This window comes from Oryctolagus cuniculus, chromosome 11 (assembly GCF_051225735.1).
Source record: "Oryctolagus cuniculus isolate XC-2025 breed Fujian yellow rabbit chromosome 11, ASM5122573v1, whole genome shotgun sequence".
Classification (NCBI taxonomy): Eukaryota; Metazoa; Chordata; class Mammalia; order Lagomorpha; family Leporidae; genus Oryctolagus; species Oryctolagus cuniculus.
The window spans coordinates 112,951,235-112,967,497 of NC_142877.1; the positions used below are offsets into that span (position 1 = coordinate 112,951,235).

The 16,263-nt window shown below is 49.1% G+C and overlaps 1 protein-coding gene across 33 annotated transcripts in view; it reads left to right on the forward strand.

Annotated features, from left to right (window-relative positions):
- Positions 1-2,997: 2,997 nt before the first annotated feature.
- The window catches only part of HMGXB4 (HMG-box containing 4), a 40,081-nt gene continuing 26,815 nt past the window's right edge, over positions 2,998-16,263 (forward strand). For 2 of the 33 annotated variants that reach the window (XM_070052819.2, XM_070052839.2), the window contains exons 1-7: positions 2,998-3,054; positions 3,576-4,854; positions 7,637-7,735; positions 8,359-8,507; positions 9,078-9,153; positions 9,262-9,376; positions 9,938-10,893. In XM_070052819.2, coding sequence (XP_069908920.1) covers positions 10,006-10,893 — 888 coding nt within the window. In that variant the 5' untranslated portion in view covers positions 2,998-3,054; positions 3,576-4,854; positions 7,637-7,735; ... (2 more) ...; positions 9,262-9,376; positions 9,938-10,005. Of the gene's footprint in view, positions 3,055-3,575; positions 4,855-7,636; positions 7,736-8,358; positions 8,508-8,990; positions 9,154-9,261; positions 9,377-9,654; positions 10,894-16,263 lie in introns of those variants that run through there. The other 31 variants (XM_070052831.2, XM_089308917.1, XM_070052815.2 and 28 more) reach the window with 19 other exon arrangements.

Genomic DNA, 16,263 nt, shown 5'->3' on the forward strand with positions numbered 1-16,263 from the left:
TTTCCAACAAGTCTTTGTTCAATGAATGAAAGCATGTACAGTGACCCAAGACAAGCCAGCAGGTTACTGGAGTTTAAGATGAGCAAGAACTTCATAAAGTGCCATCCTCACGTAGGACAAAAGAAGAAATATTACAACAGGACTCATGAGGCATCAGGTCCACGCTGGTGGTACCTTGGGTGGTCAGGGCAGCTACTGTTTCATCCATCACCCTCGGACAGCCACCCTGGCGCTCCCTGGGTCTACTCCAGCATACTTTTGGGGGTGAGAGGGTGACCTCACTTCTCCAGTTAGCACACCTATATCTTTGTTCGTAGAGATGACTTTGTTTGGACACATGATCCAATGGCAGCAATACGAGTCAGCCTCACGACTTTTGCCAAAGCAGAAGTAAAAAGTAAGACCACTCCTGCCCACCCTCTCCACCCCACCAGGCGCACTGCTAGCAGCTAAGATGACGGTTCCTGGGGCTGGTGGAGTCATTACCTGATTCTGAGAATAAAGCCAGTAGCGGGAGATCAAGTGGCCAGCCAGAGTCCTTCCCGGGATCCATGCCTAAAGGTGCTGGACATTTCATTAATGCAAATCAACACATTCCCCTTCACTGATGAACTATTTTGCACGAGGTTTCTGTCTCTGACAACTGAAAACACCCTGACCAGCAGGTTTGAGGTATAGAACAAATAAGGAAACACGTTCCTACAGCTCTTAAACACCTCAAAGCAAAGACCAGCTTCAGGCGATGCCATCTAGAAATGCAATCTAACACCTTTTGGTGAAACCCATTGCCTGTCACCTTGGCACATAGGACAGAGGCCCAGAAGAAGGATATTAGCTATTTATTTTTACTTTTTATTTGTTTATTTATTTATCTTGGGAGGCAGAGAGACAGAGAGAGCTCCCATCCCCTGGATCACTCCCCAAATGCCCACAACAGCCCCCATCCCTAGGAGCCAGGAACTCAGTGTAGATATCCCACGTGGGTGGCAGAGCCATGCCACATCAGCTGGAAGCTGGAACTGTGAGGAGCCAGCATTGGAACCCGGCTACTCTCCCGCGGCACGTGGGCACCCCAGGTGGCGTCTTCACCACGGTGCCAAACTCCTGGGCCACTCACTTCATTTATTTATTTTTTGTTTGAATTTACATTTTGGGAATACGCTCAGCAACCCTGTCTCAGGTACCTTAACATCTCAGCATCTCGCCACTGTAGGAGCAACGATGAAACAGAATTTAACCTCTCTGCAAAGAAGGAAAGAGCAGGTGATGTGGCTAAAGGAGCCCTGAACCAGGAGTCTGGGAATCTGGCTTCGCATCGTGAGCACTCACTAGCACATCATCCTGCCTCTCTTGGTCTCCTGACTACACCGATCTCAAGCACCCACAGCAGTGTGGAACAGAAAGCCCACTAACACAGGGTCCTCTTTCTCCGCAGGGGTCCAGGCCCCCAGAAAAATACACATGTGCACAAACACACGATTCTGCATGGAGTTTAGAAGTGTAGGAGTGGGCCGGCGCCGCGGCTCACTAGGCTAATCCTCCGCCTAGCGGCGCCGGCACACCGGGTTCTAGCCCCAGTCGGGGTGCCGGATTCTGTCCCGGTTGCCCCTCTTCCAGGCCAGCTCTCTGCTGTGGCCAGGGAGTGCAGTGGAGGATGGCCCAGGTGCTTGGGCCCTGCACCCCATGGGAGACCAGGAAAAGCACCTGGCTCCTGGCTCCTGCCATCAGATCAGCGCGGTGCGCTGGCCGCAGCGCGCCGGCCGCGGCAGCCATTGGAGGGTGAACCAACGGCAAAGGAAGACCTTTCTCTCTGTCTCTCTCTCACTGTCCACTCTGCCTGTCAAAAAAAAAAAAAAGAAGAAGAAGAAGTGTAGGAGCTGATCTGTATCTCTAACCTCCCTCCTCTACAGTAACCAGGACATCATTTTCTGTTCTGTGACAGGGAGCTTACTCTCACTTGCAGTCCATTTTACTACACCGAGCTGTGCAAGCAACATCAGCCCTTCTCCATCTTGAACCAAGTTCTGCACACCATCATTTCTACCCACTGGCCCAACTTCCCCACAGCAAATTGGGGAAGTCCAGCTCTCTCCTGTATATAACTCTTCATCTCACTCAAGATCGAGTCTAACTTTTTTTTTTTAAGAATTATTTTATTTATTTGAAAGACAGGGTAACAGAGAGAGTAGAGCCAGAGAGAGGTTCTCCATTCTGCTGGGTCACTCCCCAAATGACCGCAAAGGCCAGAGCTGAGCTGATCTGAAGCCAGGAGCCAGGAGCTTCTTCCAGGTCTCCCACATGGGCGCAGGAGCCCAGGAACTTGGGCCATCTTCTACTGCTTTCCCAGTCTATAGCAGAGAGCTGGATAGGAAGTGGAGCAGCGGGACTCAACCGGCAGCGCCCATATGGGATGCCAGTGCTGCAGGCTGGGGCTTTATAGGAAGGAACGTGGGTGATTAGCAATGCAAATTGCTATTTCCACAGTGCTCTGTTACAAAGATAGGTCCACTTCACTCCAGGTATGCCAAACATGCAAATACAGATGCTAAAACTCCAAACAGGCACCAGGACTATTAATCTGCATGGATCAGGGCTTGCAAAGGGGGGTTACCGCTGCATTAAAATATCTTGAAAGAAACCGCATAGGCCTTTGGGAAAAGCACTGCATTAAGTATCAGAGCAGTATCCTGCCTCCCATTCCAACTACCTGGGCGTTGCTAGAAAAGTCACTCAACCTCTCTGAGCCTGTTTGTCCTGCACAACGCGACAGAACCGATCTCACGGGGATGCACTGAAGACCAAACGGTATAATATTCGTAATTCCAGCCCTAGCCTGGCACAGGGCAAATTCTCAGTGAAGACCAGCTTCGAGCTCTGCGAGCTCAGAGTTTCATTCGATGCGCTCGGCGCTCTGTCTCGAGCGGGATTCCCCCGGAGCCGGAGTCTGCGCTCTGGGCTCGACTGAGGCTCCCTGGCTGCTCGCGCTTTTCTCTCCTTGTCCAAGATGGCGGTGGTCGGCGGCGCTGAGGCGGGATCCGAGCGAGCCCAGTGAAGGTAGCGGCGAACGGAGCCCCCACGAGGGCGGGCCGGGCGCCCACCCCGAGGACACAGCGGCCCCGCCCTGTCGCCACCCGCCGCCCTGGGCCCGCGACACCGCCGCGGGGGCGCCCCAGGCCCGCCGAGGCCTAGCCCAAGGGCCGAGCCGGGGACTGGAGTAGCGGCCGCGGCCGCCCCCGGGAAGGGGCTGGAGCGGGCCGAAGGAGGAGGGCGGGCGGGAGCTGTTCAAACGGGGAAGGCGGGAAAGCTGCGGGGCCGGGAGGGGGCGTGCGGCCGCCCCGGGGGCTGCGGGCCGGGGCCGCCCCTCCCCCTGCGCGGGCCGTCTCCGCCCTCGGGGGCGCCGGGAGGCCGCCGGGGCCGCGGGAGCCCGCGCCGGGGCCGGCTGCGGCGCGGGAGCGGGCGGCGGGGGTCCCCGGGGCTGTCAGGTGGACGGGGCCCCGCGGCCGGGGCGGCGGGAGGGCTGGGTCCTCGGCTGGCAGGAGAGGATGCGAGGCGCTTTCTTCTTTTCCTCTTCGCAGAGCTTTGTTGAACTAGCTGTCGCTGCAAAACCTGCCGGGAGAGTCCCGTTGGTTTGCCGTGGGGCCCGCAAAAACAGTGGTCCCGGGGGCTGTTGGTCTAAATCACCGGGTATTGCGTGTGTCCCGTGCGTGCGCCCGCTACGATCGCGCCTCCGTAGGGGGAGTCTCCTCCACACAGGCCCATTTTCCCTCCACAACTACTTGTAGATTCACTGCAAAAAAAAATTTTTTTTTTTTTACTATCATGCAAAAGAAAAAGATCTGCCTCCCTCCTTTCTGTTGGCTGAGTTGGTGGCTCATAGCAGAATAAGTTAAAAAAAAAAAAAAAAAGCTGACTCGAGATCGGACCCAGAGCCTGTTGATCGGAGGAGGCTTGTCAGAATTTGCATTGCTGGTGTGTGGTCAGCGTGCGGTGACCGCCATGGGAGGATTCAGTGCCCATCCCAGGCTGCCGCCATCCCTGCAGCTTCCAGAGCTGGCAGGGGCTGTGAGTGCTGCATAGGTAGGTCCCTGGACAAGGCGGGAGCCCAGAATTCAGAGTCGACGTGTTGGGACCTTGGAGGAAACATGAAAAGCAGAAGACGTCACCTGCTCGGATCCTAGGAGTGGCAGCAGCAAAACTTCAGAAACTGGCAAGAGCTGGAAGTGGGTCTGCCTCCACCGTCTGAGGAGAGAGCCTGGGAGTAGGGGCGAGGCGCCCTCACCCTGGACAGGACCGCTTCCTGGGGTTTCACTGGCTGCCGCTGTACATGGCTTCCTTGAATCGTCTTTGTCAATGCTCATTTATACTCTGGGATGAAGATGGTTAGAGATGCCTGGGGCTCGTATCACCTCAGAACTCACCTCCAAAGCGTCTCCAGTATTTGTGGCTTGAGTTTCCGGGATAAAGAACACTACATCTGATGATTTTCCCTTTTCCCTCGTTCCCTTGGCCATGCTGAAAGCCCGTGCCTGGATGTAGCCTGTATTATCTACAAGTGGAAGAGCGCCCTGGCTGCCCTTGTTCATATCCTAAAGAAAAGTCCCAGGAGAGCGGTTTAGTCATGAGCACATTTCACCAGTGTGCATGTTTTTGGTTTTTTCTTATCATGGCTTGTGTCTTCCATAAGCAATATTAAAGAAGGAACTTATGTTGTCATTTCTTAGCACACCGAGACAAGCAAAATTGTACAATTCATCCCCTCATTGAAGTTGACAGCATGGAAATTTATAAGCTCCAAAAGTACGGAATTCAGGAGAATGGATTTTAATACCTGTTTTACATTTGCCAACATTTAATGTAATTATGACCTCTTTTCTAATGTGGAAATCAAACCTAGTATTTTTCTTTTTCATAAATTCTCGCAATCTGCTCCCTATCCCTGAACACTGATTTTTATCATGAATAATACTCGAGACCTGGAAGGAACGTGAGGGGTTCATCTGATCTTACGTAAATGTTGCCTAACTCTGCCTTTCTTTCCTCCTGTTGCATGAGACTTCCTTATCTGGTATCATCTCTCTTCTGTGAGTCAACAACCAAACCTAATCTCTGAGCTGCAACACTACCTTGATCTTAAAGAACCTGGAGATGCAGGGCCCATCAGTCTGCCAAAGCTCTGAGTGGTAGAGTCCATCACATTTGGTTTTTCAAGCTCTTGGCTACCCCAGCTCTTGGTGAATTGGACTTCTTGTCAGGCCCCATTCATTCTTCCCTACAGCTTACCTAATCCTATAATTTATAAGAAGTTCTTTGGTGGTACTAAGTTTAAACAGCAGGCCTAATTCCAATATACAGTGCCAGTTGTGTGGGCCTCTGCCTCATTTTCCAAGACGGCCGGTGATGGCACCACGAGTGCTTTCCCATATCTAATATGTCGGTGGATCTCTCATTCTGTCCTTAGAGGCACCCACTGCTGTGGTCAGATGGCTCAGCTCTGATGTATGTTACTTTAGGTTTCTCCAGAGGGACAGCCTACTTATAAATCTCAGGGCCTGCCCCTGCTCAGCTTCAGAACTGCATTTTGTTGATGACAGATTGATGTCATTGCATATTTCAGAATTTCTTTGCCATTATTTCTCAAACATTCTTCACCAGACTTTCACTTAGCATAAAAAGCATTTAATTGAAGGCCTCAAGTGTGGTAGTTCTTGGCATCATCAGCCCGTGAAAACTAATGTGATCTATTTAATAAACTCACTATTTGAGTGCCACCAAGAGGATGTGCTGTTTTCAGATAAAAGGGGCAATTCCCTGTGACCCTCCCTCTCCCCTGCCTTCACCCCTCTGGAGTCAGGGCAACTGGGGTGGGAAGGAGAGGATAATGGTTTCCACTGAAGAAAGTTTCATACATAAATGCTGACTGTGAAAAGCTGGCAGCATTATATATCTTGTCTCCTCACGTTTTCACGTGGGACCTGGCCTACTGTCCCCTTCATTTCCTGGGGAAAGGCCCGTGGTTCTGCAGTTTCCCTTTAGAGTAACCCAGTTATTTTAGTTTCTTCATTCCAACTACTCTTACCTTGAGCACATCCACTCTTTAAAAAAAAAAAAAAAAGATTTTTTATTTATTTGAAAGTCAGAGTTACACAGAGGAGAGGCAGAGAGAGAGAGAGAGGTCTTCCATCTGCTGATTCACTCCCCAGATAGCTGCAGTGGCTGGAGCTGCACCAATCCAAAGCCAGGAGCCAGGAGCTTCTGGGTCTCCTATGTGGGCACAGGAGCGCAGGGACTTGGGCCATCTTCCGCTGCTTTCCAGGCCATAGCAGAGAGCTAGATCGGAAGTGGAGCAGCCAGGTCTCGAACCAGAGCCCATATGAGATGCCAGCGCCCCAGGCCAGGGCGTTAATCCACTTCATCACAGCACCGGCCGCAAATGCATGCTTGATTTCACTTCTCAGGGAGGGGGAGAAGTGCTTTTTTATGTTTTAATGTAACTGTGACTATGAAAGTTTCCTTTGTTGATCGGATTCAGTTTTCACAGAAGTGGCATGTTTCAGTATTGCCCACAGCTCTCTGAAGGGAGTTGTAATGTGTCATTAAAGTGGCCTTCAATATTTCTAAATCCCATTATTATAATAAAGGAAAATTAAAATTTAAACAAATGACCTGGCAACTCAACTGTTAAGCCTTTGACTAACTGGAGAACACTTTAAAAATTTCCTGCAGGTTTTTCCTGCAGGGCTTGTGACATTGCTTGTCCTTAAGTATTTGAAAAGCTTCACCTTTCGGTGTGTATGGTAATGTCATCTTCCATGTCCAAATGGGCCTTTAGACTGGAATGCCAAGACAAGTTTTGAAAGTTAAGTCTGCTATTGAGAACGTCTACAGAATTGTAGCGCTTCTAATTCATGGAAAATCTTAATAGTCATGAAAATGTCATCACCAGTGAACAAATGATAATCCTCCCTAATTTCCCCTAGCCTTTAAGAAAGGCTTGTTGCTGTTGAAAGCTGCTGTATGGCCAAGTAGTGTAAGAAGTGGACCTACTTTTGCAGTGTATGAATTTGAGCAAATTCATAGAGCCTACCAAAGTGCACAGAAAAATATTTAAAAAAAAATACTGTGCTCTTATGAGCTTTAATATCCCTATCCTGCTACCATCTTTTCTGTTTAAATTGCAATACAATGGATTTTACCATTTCACCTGTCCAGTGGGTAGGGTTTTGTGGTCTTCAAGTATCTGTCTTTCTCTGCATCTTGCTTTATCTGTGCATTTTGCAGCCATGATTGAATCTTTCCCTCTGACTTAATGTCAGTTTTTACCCTGTCTTGGTGTTGTCAGTCCTGTTGGCAATTCATAAAGTCTCAGTAATTTTGGAAGTCTTTTTAATATAGGAGGTATTTCATATACTTCCCCAAATGACAGCCTTAAATCAGGAATCCAGTCTAATTAAGCCCAGCACACTTCCTGCAGTTTCGAGCCCGGTATGTTCACAGAGAGAACGAGGAGGTGACGAGACACTCCCTGATTCCTTGCCGCCCTCCCAGGCAGCCCTGGATCTCTGCACATTCCGTCTGGAAGGTTGCTTCTCCACAGTGATTGCGCATTACAGGAAGGTTTTCCTTCTTTGTTTCTCAGACCTGGTCCTGTAGACGGGAAGGCGCCTGGACACAGTGACACATTCTCAAAGGCCCTGCAGGACCGCCATGGCTTATGATGACTCCGTGAAGAAAGAAGGTATGACCCCTTAACCTGAGAAGCATTCCAAAGCGGGTGTCCTCTTCAGTCCCTGCAGCCCGTGGATCTAGAGCCTGCCGAGTGACAGTCCAGAGCACTGTTAGGACACTCGGCCTCCACGTCATCCCCAACCGGGCCCAAGGAAACGAAAACCAAGGCAGGGCTTCCAGCCGCAGAGTCTGAATCCGAGTCTCAGTTCACTGGGGCGAGCCCCTGCAGCACTCTTGGTCCTTGCCAGCTCCAGTGTGCAGGAGTCTGGGATAGGAATCACACGCTGGACTCCCGCAGCGCAGCGCAGCACAGCACATGAATCCTTACCCTGTCAGCCTTACCTCTGCAGTCTGTCCACCTGCCATGTCGTAGCTGAGAACCCAGGTCTGAGGGTGCACCGGGGCCTTTGCGTGGCATGGAAGTGTTGTATCTTCAGGTTTGGTTCTTGGGTTTGCAGCCAGGTCATCAAGAAATACTGTTTGTCCACCGGGTCTAGCCCTGCGTTCCAGGGGACTCTGTGTGACATTCTTTTCATATGAAAATAAAGGGACCATTGCATCACAAGCGTGGTAACTTGCTGGCTACTTATTTGACTCTCTGTTTCCTTTCCCACATGAACCTGTGCCTCTCAGATTGCTTCGATGGTGACCACAGCTTTGAGGACATAGGACTCGCAGCCGGCCGAAGCCAACGAGAAAAGAAACGCTCTTACAAAGACTTCTTAAGGGAAGAGGAGGAAATCGCTGCTCAGGTCAGGAATTCTTCCAAGAAGAAGTTAAAGGTAGGTGCTAAACATGGACTTAGGGGAGCTTTAAACTACTTCTTGACCATATTTCCTAATATTGGAAGAGGGAAGTGTCTTTTGAAAACTTTAGAAAAGAAAAATAAAGAGGCCGGCGCTGTGGCTCACTTGGTTAACCCTCTGCCTGTGGCGCCAGCTTCCCATGTGGGTGCCGGGTTCTAGTCCCGGTTGCTCCTCTTCCAGTCCAGCTCTCTGCTGTGGCCCAGGAAGGCAGTGGAGGATGGCCCAAGTGCTTGGGCCCCTGCACCTGCATGGGAGACCGGGAGGAGGCACCTGGCTCCTGGCTTTGGATCGGTGCAGCGCCAGCCATGGCAGCCATTTGGGGGGTGAACCATGGAAGGAAGACCTTTCTCTCTGTCTCTCTCTCTCATTGCATAACTCTACCTGTCAAATAAATTTTAAAAAAGAAAAGAAAAAGAATGTTCACGCCTATTATTATTTCCTGTATTTTTTTCCCCAAAGTCAAAGATCATTCAAGGACAAGAGTAGTTCCAAACTGTGCTTGCCTCCTCGTCTTCCCAGTGGTCAGCTCTTCCTCCTTCCTTTCAGGACAGCGAACTCTACTTCTTGGGGACGGACACGCACAAGAAGAAGAGGAAGCACTCTGATGACTACTACTATGGAGGTAAGGATGGGGAAGGGCAGCAGGTGGGATGCGCACATCACCGGTTCTTGGAGTCGGGGTAGGGGATGAGGGATCCAGATGTTGCTGACTCAGTGGCCTATTTAACAGGACAGTGGTTCTTGTTCTGAGTGCCGATAAACCAGTGTGAAGGAGGAGAGAGGTGGAGGGCTGGTATTTTGGAGGATTCAGCATAGAAGAACAGTCTTCATTTGTGATACACCAGGTACCAGGTCCCTTCTCCCCCCAATCATCCACTTATCTTGTGCCCATTGTTATCTAGCATCCCTTTTGTCATTTGTAGTCCTTGGACCCTCTGGCCTGCACCTGGGGTCACCTCTCAACCAGTGTGTATCCACTCACAAAACCACTTTTCTTAGCTATGGTATAAGCATAGCTGACAAGACTAACCTTTTACCAGAGTGGGTTTGTCCTGAACGCAGAAACAGATACTATACTCTGCCTGTAACCTAATCTAAATTGTAACTACCCTTAATCCCACAGCTGTAGTCCAACTTCTGGCTATGTTCTCATTGGTTTCTCGTGAAGACTCAGTGAAGACAAACGACTTTAGTGGCAAGAACTGTCTCCAGGGTCAGAGGCAGACTCTACCAAGCCAAGAAGCACCTGGGCCTCATCTCTGAATGTTAGGAATCAGTTAAGGGGTCTCCCGCAAATCATTCTGTTAGCCTCTTCTGCGTGTTAGCTGGCTGCTTTTGGTGAAAGAGGACGCTTGTTAGAAGTTGCTTCCTGTCATATTGACAGCACTTCTCTTGATTATTTCCAGACATTCCGTCTTTGGAATCGTCACAGAAGAAAAAGAAAAAGTCCAGCCCGCAGTCTGCCGATAGCGCCATGGACCTGCTGAAAGCTATAACTTCCCCACTGGCGGCAGGCTCCAAGCCCTCCAAAAAGTCAGGGGAGAAATCTTCCAGCTCTTCCAGTCACTCGGAGAGCAAAAAGGAACACCATAGGAAGAAATTCAGTGGGAGCAGTGGGGAGCTGTCCCTGGAAGATGGGGGCTCCCACAAACCCAAAAAGATGAAGCCCCTCTATGTGAACACAGAGACACTGACCCTTCGAGAGCCTGACGGTCTGAAGATGAAACTCATCCTCTCACCAAAGGAGAAGGGAAGCAGCTCAGTTGACGAGGAGTCTTTTCAGTACCCCTCTCAACACGCAACTGTGAAAAAACCCTCTAAGAAGTCAGCTCGGGACGAGCAAGGTGCTTTACTCCTGGGACACGAGTTACAGAGTTTTCTGAAGACGGCCCGGAAGAAGCACAAGTCCTCCTCGGACCCGCATTCATCTCCCGGCCCGGAAGGCTGTGGCTCGGATGCCTCCCAGTTCCCAGAATCCCACAGTGCTAATCTGGATCTTTCGGGGCTTGAACCTATTCTGGTAGAATCAGACTCCTCCTCTGGTGGGGAGCTAGAGGCCGGGGAGTTGGTGATAGATGATTCTTACCGGGAAGTCAAGAAGAAAAAGAAGTCCAAGAAGAGCAAAAAGAAGAAGGACAAGGAGAAGCACAGGGAGAAGCGTCACTCCAAGTCCAGGAGGAGCTCGGGACTCCCGGCTGCCGTGGTGGGCGAGGTCCCTGTGGCGCCTGGCCCTCCTCCCAGCACCCCGTACCCCGCAGCTGCTGCCACACCCCCACCACTTCCTGGCCTCCACACGGACGGGCATAGTGAGAAAAAAAAGAAAAGAGAAGAGAAGGAGAGAGAAAGGGAGAGAGGAGAAAAGGTAAAACGTTTTACAGCGTGCTGGGCGGCCAGGGTAAGGCAGGTCCTCCTGGGTGGTGAGAGGCCGAGGGGAAGCGCGGGCGTGTCGCAGGGTCGGGAGAACCTGTCGGAAGGATAAAGGGCGTGAAGCAGTGCCATGGCACAGAAGCAGGAGCAGTCCTGAGTACTCATGGGTCGTGATGGAGTTAATCTCCCATCGTGCTGTGCGTGGCTGTAGGAATGGTTCTAGAATCCATCAAAGGCATTTCAGTTTCCAGTTTTCTTTCCCGTCCAGAACTGTCTCGCCATGGCAGTTGAGAGGTGGGAAAAGGTATTCTTTTAGTTCATTTTGAAAAATAGGTGGGCAAAATTAGAATGAGCTAATGGCTTTCCACTAACTGATGTTGGCTACTTTCTAGTACTCTTTTTAATGCTAAATGTGTTCTTTCACCATTTGAGCGCTACTGTGTGCCAAGGTCAGTGTTACAGATGGTGCCAAAAGATGGAAAGATGAACAGGATGTAGGGAGATAGGAATAATAACTCAATCACCTCCTTTTGATTTCTTTCTCAAAACTCGAGAAACTTTCTAACAGTTGTTCCTTGGGCCTCATGATTGTGTTCTTTAGGTTTCCTTTAAAGCAAATTACACTTTTTGTCCCTGTTATCAGAATGACATTTTTGTAGAAATTTTTAAACTCAGAATAGCAGAAAAGAATCACAATTTTGCAACCTAAAGACAGCTATTCTCTCCCTCTGTTTATAGTTCTACAAAATGAAGTTTGAGGTAGATCTGAAAGAAAAGCTACTAAGGAGAAGAAAATCAAATGTATTAAGAACATGAGAATGGGAATTCTGTTTCCATCTGTGAGGTGCAAGTTATTTTTCCCATTACACAAGGTGTCTGAGGCAAAAATCAATGTGAACTTAAAGACCTGGACATTTAAATATTAAGAGTGTATTCACTTGTTTATTTGAACATTTCTTCATGATGGTATATGTTCTATGTAAAACTCTTTATCCTAAGACTGTCATCCTGGTCATTATATAATAATGCCATGAAGTCATCACACAGCACTGACCGTGAGAGGACAGGTGGTCAGGGAACACACGAGGAGGAAGGACGTGAGTGGAAGAGAACATGTGGAGCAGAAGGATGTCTGGGAAGTGGCGTAGAAAAGTGGCTGAACCCTGGTCCTGTGTTTCCAGGTGGCGTAGAAAAGTGGCTGAACCCTGGTCCAGTGTTTCCAGCCACCTGGTGAATGCTCTGTTTGGGTGCCTCGGGCACTTCAAACCTTTGTGTCACAAATTGAGCTCATCATCAGGGCCCCAAACCCACATCTGTTCCTCAGTCTCTTTCTCTACTCCCCCAAATTCGATACTGTATGCTCTTTTTCTCAGCATTTTATTATGGGATTTTTCAAACAAAAAGAAGGTTTGAAAAAGGAGTCTAAGTTATTATTTTATTGTTCGCTTGGTCATATTTCTATCCATCCATGAGTTCATATGACTTTTTTTTTTAAGATTTATTTATTTATTCTAAAGACAGAGTTGCAGAGACAGAGAGAGAGAGAGGAGTCTTCCATCCTCTGGTTCACACCCCAGATGGCCACAGTGGCCGGAGCTGAGCAAATCCAAAGCCAGGAGCCAGGAGATTCTTCTGGTCTCCACACGGGTGCAGGGGCCCAAGGACTTGGGCCATCTTCCACTGCTTTCCCAGGCCACAGCAGAGAGCTAGATTGGAAGAGGAGCAGCTGGGACTCGAACCAGCACCCGAATGAGATGCCAGCACTGCAGGTGGTGGCTTTATCTGCTACACCACAGCACCGGCCCCTCATATGACTTTTTTAAAAATGTGTTTCAAAATAAGTTACACTTACTTCACCCCTAAACACTTTAACTTACATGTCATTAACTGGAGTTTAATATTTGTTTTCAGGAATTATTTAAATAAAATTTACATATAGTGAAATGCATAGATACTAAGTGTATCATTTGATAAGTTAGGTTTTTTGTTTTGTTTTGTTTTGTTTTTAACTTGAGAGTCTGAGAAAGAGCTCCAAACCACTTCAGTTTCCATATGCCCACAACAGCCAGGGGTCTGAAGCCAGGAGCCAGAGATTCAAAGTAAGTTTCCCATGTTGGTGGCAAGAACCCAAGTACTCAAGTGATCACTGGTGCTTACCAGAGTCTGCACTGGCAGGAAGTTGGGTTAGGAGCTAGAAACCCAGTATACTGATGTGGGATGTGGGATGCAGGGTCTTAACCCCTAGGCTAAATGCCATTGCCCCATTTGATGAGTGCCTGTGTGACCAAACCTTTGTCGTGATACAGACATCAGGGTGGGTGTTTGGCATAGCAGAGGAGACATGGGCCCTGGATGACGAACAGTTAGTGACACAAGGCTTAGAGATAGCCAAGGCATCCAAACAAATACTCACCAGGCAGCTGGAAATACAGGACCAGGGTTCAGTTAATTGTTTGCAGTACTTCCACTGTGACATCTGCATTGTGGATTTGAGTGCCTGCTCTGCTCTGGATCCCAGCTTCCTACTGAGGTACACCTTGGGAAGCAGCAGGGGACGATTCAGGTACTCGGGCCCCTGCCACCCACTGCCACCCACGTGGGAGATTGGAATTGAATTCCTCTCCTGGCTTGTGCTTGGCCCAGCCCCAGCTATCGTGGCCGTTTGTGGCATGAACCAGTGGATGAGAGAGATCTCTCTCTATCTTTCTCTCTCTCTCAGATAAGATAAATAAATAAAAATTATATGTAAAAAAAAAGATAATGATATTACCATGATCCAGAAAGCTCTCTCATAATACTTTCCAGTCAAATCCCTCCCCTAGAACCATCCAGTATTCAATGTTTTTTCCAGCCACTGCCACTATCTTGGTCCTCATTCCTCCATAGACATAATGTCGTAAATGGCTTCCTTTCCATGTCTTCCATCATGCAATTAATCTTACGTGTTGATTCCTGAATGATTTAAGTACCACTTTGAGGGTGACAGCCCTCTTCACCACCTCCAGAGGTCCTTACTGCCTCTATGTTATTAGACAGTATGCTCTAAGGGAACTGGGTCCCTGCTGCTTAACCCAATGATCTGGCCAGTTGTAGTTAGTCAGTAAGTACTTGTTGGTTGAGTAAATATCAAGATCCGAGCCATGGCCAGGTATTCATAATTGTCTGAATTTAGCCCCAGACCTCCCCTTTCAGCTCCACCTCATATGCTTCTGCTTTGTTTGCAGACTGTGTGTAAACCAAACTTGCTCCTCTCATCATTACCACCCTTCCCTTGCTTAATCTTTGTAGTGGACCTCCCCTTCTCACACACTCTTACCTGTGCTTTATGACTGGACCAAGGGGCTGGTGCTGTGGCTTAGGTTAAACCTCATCCTGTAGTCCTGGCATCCCGGATGGGTGCCAGTTCAAGTCCCAGTTGCTCTACTTCGATGCAGCCCCCTGCTAATGCACCTGGGAAAGCAATGGAAGGTTCCCCAAGTCCCTGGGCCCATTAACCCATGTGGGAGACCCAGAAGAAGCTCCTGGCATCAACCTGGCACAGCCCTAGCTGTTGCAGTCATTTGGGGGAATAAACCAGTGGATGGGAGATCTCTGTCTCTCTCTCTCTTTTTAAATTTTTATTTATTTTTATAATTTTTTTTTTAATTTGAAAGAGTTACATAGAGAGCTTCCATCCACTGGTTCACTCCCCAAATGGCAGAGCTGGGAGCCAGAAGCTTCTTCCGGGTCTCTCATGTGGATGCAGGGGCCCAAACACTTAGGCCAACTTATGTTGCTTTCCCAGATTTATTAGCAGGGAGCTGGATCAGAAATGGAGCAGCCAGACTGAAACCGGTGCCCATATGGGATGCTGGCCTTACAGGCAGTGGTTCTATCTGCTATACCACAGCACCAGCGCCTGTAGAGAATCTTGAATGCCAAGATAAGGGACTTTGTAGTGGGCACTTTGAGTTTATGAGCAAGGTTTCAGTATAATTTAAATAATAAAAATAAGGGACTTGGTAGTGGGTACTTTGTGGTTTATAAGTAAGGCTTCAATGCAGTCCAAGTAATAATTTAAGAATAAAATGAGGGGCCGGCACTGTGGCGCAGCAGGTTAAAGCCCTGGCCTGAAGTGCCTGCATCCCATATGGGCACCGGTTATAGTCCCTGCTGCTCTACTTCTAATCCAGCTCTCTGCTATGGCCTGGGAAAGCAGTAGAAGATGGCCCAAGTCCCTGGGCCCCTGCACCCACATGGGAGACCCGGAAGAAGCTCCTGGCTCCTGGCTTCAGATTGGTGCAGCTCTGGCCGCTGTTGCCATCTGGGGAGTGAACCAGTGGGTGGAAGACCTCTCTCTCTGTCTCTACCTCTCTCTGCATCTCTATCTTAAATAAATGTTAAATAAAATAAATCTTTAAAAAAATAAAATAAAATGATAGAGGTGTACAAGGTGAATTAGAGTGAGGAGAGACTCATTTGACAAACTACTCAGGAAGTCAGTAATAGAAGCCTAAAATAAAGCTGAAGAGACCGATTCAGGAAAAACTGAAAGAAAAACAGACTTTTGGCAACTGGCTTCCACGTGGGAAGCCAAAGTGAGTATAGGGATGTCCCTTACTGTGTTGAAAGAGGGTACCTTAGGGACAGCATCATTTTTTTTTATATGATTTATTTTATTTATTTGGAAGAGTTACAGAGAGAGGGAGAGACAGAGAGAGAGGTCTTCCATTCACTGGTTCCCCAGATGGCTGCAACGGCTGGAGCTGCACCCATCTGAAACCAGGAGCCAGGAGCTTCTTCCAGGTCCCCACATGGGTGCAGGGACACAAGGACTTGGGCTATCTTCTACTGCTTTCCCAGGCCAGAGCAGCTGGGACTAGAACCGGTGCCCATATGGGATGCTGGCACTGCAGGTAGCAGCTTTACCTGCTATGCCACCATGCTGGCCCCCATACTTTTGAATTTAAGCATTTTTGGGTTTTTTGTTTGTTTGTTTGTTTGTTTTTGGCTTGTTTTGTTTTTGACAGGCAGAGTTAGACAGAGAGAGAGAGAAAGGTCTTCCTTCTGTTGGTTCACCCCCACAAATGGCCGCTACGGCCAGCGCGCTGCAGCCAGCGCACCGCGCCAATCCAAAGCCAGGAGCCAGGTGCTTCCTTCTGGTCTCCCCTGCAGGTGCAGGGCCCAAGCACTTGGGCCATCCTCCACTGCATTCCCAGGCCACAGCAGAGAGCTGGAATGGAACAGGAGCAACTGGGACAGAATCCGGCGCCCCAACCGGGACTAGAACCCGGGGTGCTGGCGCCACAGGCAGAGGACTAGCCAAGTGAGCCACGGTGCCCGCCTAATTTAAGCATATTTTATTCAGCAAATATTTTTGTTGCAT